The sequence below is a fragment of the Buceros rhinoceros genome, unplaced genomic scaffold, assembly GCF_000710305.1.
Source record: "Buceros rhinoceros silvestris isolate BGI_N320 unplaced genomic scaffold, ASM71030v1 scaffold12648, whole genome shotgun sequence".
NCBI classification, from domain to species: domain Eukaryota; kingdom Metazoa; phylum Chordata; class Aves; order Bucerotiformes; family Bucerotidae; genus Buceros; species Buceros rhinoceros.
In genome coordinates, this window is record NW_010425185.1 from 36,887 (window position 1) to 39,523 (window position 2,637).

Sequence of the window (2,637 nt, forward strand, 5' to 3'; positions counted from 1 at the left end):
TGTTAGGTAGTCTCAGCATCATTAGCAAGCATGAGTCAGGTGTTTAGGGGTATGATCTAGCAGTTGTACTCACAGCTTCACGTGAAATCTTTCTCAGTCGAGGAAAACAAAAAGGTGCCTGTTGAGTTCGTAAAACCTGGTTATACATTTAATGATGGTTAACAGCAGGAGGGAGAATAAACTCTAATTTCCATCCCAGCCTAGGTCAGAGCCTGCTGATTGTTAAGAGTTCATTATACCAGGACAATACATTGCACTGGTGATACCACAGGCAGCTTTTACTTCCTAGAATGTGCACATTAAGGGTAGCTTTTGGTCATTCAATTATTGTCAGTCCACTATGATCTTTCTGTACTAGATGGATGGCAGGGTCACCTGGGCCACAGAGCAACTCCTGAAAGGAAAAAAAAAACCCTCATCAACATTTCTGGTTGAAAAGCATGATGGGTCTGTTGCGTAGAATCAAACTAAACTAAGTATCACGCACAGGTGATACAGTAAAGAATCAGGCCTTAATGCTCTATGACAAACTCATACTTTGCCAAAACAGGTTGCATTTCTTACTATAGCACAAGTAGATGGACAAAATCTGTTATATCACCATCTCAGTGGACATTTCTCTTCTCATATTGTATCAGTTTCCTTGACTAGTTTTGTGTTTCTAGGCTGAATGTTCCCTTAGATTTATACAGACCTACACTGACCTCTATACAATTTACTACTGAGTCAGTCATTAAAAAAGATTTTTCAAGTCCAGCCTTGAATGTGAAAGCCCACTATGCTTCCTGTGTTAACAGACCTCATCCAAGTTATTAAAAAGAATGAGTGTTTGGCACAATTTTTTTTCTTTTTTTTTTTTTTGGCCTAAGATCAGATCTTTAACTGTTTTTTCCCCTTTCCCAAGTAATAAGACCTCAAGAGGCAGTATCAAAATTATAGTAATAAGAGAAACATAAATGTGCAGTGTTTGTATAGGAAGCTTTGAAGTTCACACATGGTTAAGTGGGATTAAGTCTACATCAGCATTGTCAATGTCTTCAAAATTTACTGCACCAACACAGCCACTGTTTGGATAGAAAGGAAATCAAAGTTATGTACATTATTCATAAGACAGCTGGTGGAGGCAGCTGAACCATATACTGCATGCTCCAAAATTCTAGTTATTTATTAAAATGGTCCACAAGAAAAAACATGGCGATGAACTACCCTGTGTGCTTTGCATGTCCCAAGATGAAAAAATCATCTGCTGAACTTGCAGCACATAACAAATGACAGCTCTAGCACATATGAACAAGAGAGGAGACTTGAGAAGAATGGAAGTAAGAGAGAAATTTGTAATGTCTTGTTCTTTTGACTGTGCCCATGATCATTACTTTATTCTTCCAAAGAGGACATAATGGATCCTGATCTCTAGTTTACAGACAAAAGGCCAAAGTCACCTGCAAGCAGAGGAGACTCAGCACATGCTCTCCCTTGGCACCAGAAAACACCTTAAGATGAGATAACATAGTCCATCTACAGCTCTTGCTTCAGAAAATAAAAGATGGATTGCTTGGGCTTAATAAAAATTGTAGAAACACGGGATGTTGTACTTACATATAAAAAGGGATATGACAGGTTTGAGAGCTTTGGCTTACACTGTTAATAACAAAATATATCAATAACCTTTTTTTCAGCAGAGAGAGTATTCTGATAGAATATTTATGAGGTCTCAAAAGAGAGGTGGTGACAAGTCAAAGTTTTGCTCTCGGAATAATGCAATGTTCATTTGAACTTGGTAAAAGAACGTGGTAAATTATTAGTTTGGTATATATGCTAAATGACCCAATTCAGCAGACAGAATATTGTCTTTCAATCTTTATCCTCATATACTGGGACTTCAGTCAATTTCCTAGGTTAGTATAAGCAAGTTTTCTTTAAAAATTAACTACTTCTTGCCACACTTCTCTCATTCAATCCTTGAGAACATGGGAAAATTTAACATCGGGTCTGAATTCTTCTGTTAGTCTGTCCGTGCACTGTCCCCATCCGTATTCCTTTGAAAGAGTAACATTCAAGAAACCATAATGACAGTGTTTTCTACCTCCGTTCCACCCTGCAGAGGTACCTCTCTCTCCCATTGTATGCCTGACTGTGCCCAGTAGCACACCTGTCCATTGAGTTTGCCCAAGAAAACCTGCTGGCTCACAGCTTGGAAAGGAGGCAAGTTGTAGTTTTCCTGTCTTGCTTTGGTCAACCTTTCCTTCCCCATCTCTGTTTGGCTCTTGTCTGAGCCCTTCTGATACTCCTGTCACCCTTTACTGGGCTCATCTAAAATGCTCCACTCTGAGATTAGAGTAGAGCAGAGTAGGTGAAAAATAGAGTGAAGAAAAGACACTGATCCACAGGTGATGATTTTGGATTCTGCAAACAGCATATAAAACCTTGAATTTGTACGTGTGTATGACTCCTGTGGTGTTTCCATAAATGCCACATTTTAGTGAAAACATCAGGTGTATGAAGCCATGACAATCATCCACTTTACAGATTTCTTCTGTTCTGCTTTTTATATTTAACTCTCTCACAGAAGCAGCATGTTAGATTATACTTTTCATATAATTATTATCTTAATTTCTCTAGTTACAGAATCCTGCTGAC

General features: G+C 38.5%; 1 protein-coding gene across 1 annotated transcript in view; it reads right to left on the reverse strand.

The window, feature by feature from the left end:
• The window catches only part of LOC104497766 (chromosome unknown open reading frame, human C7orf72), a 23,760-nt gene that overhangs the window by 14,035 nt on the left and 7,088 nt on the right, over positions 1 to 2,637 (reverse strand). Inside the window, 2 exon segments of the mRNA XM_010141046.1 lie at positions 993 to 1,064; positions 1,597 to 1,638. Coding sequence (XP_010139348.1) covers positions 993 to 1,064; positions 1,597 to 1,638 — 114 coding nt within the window.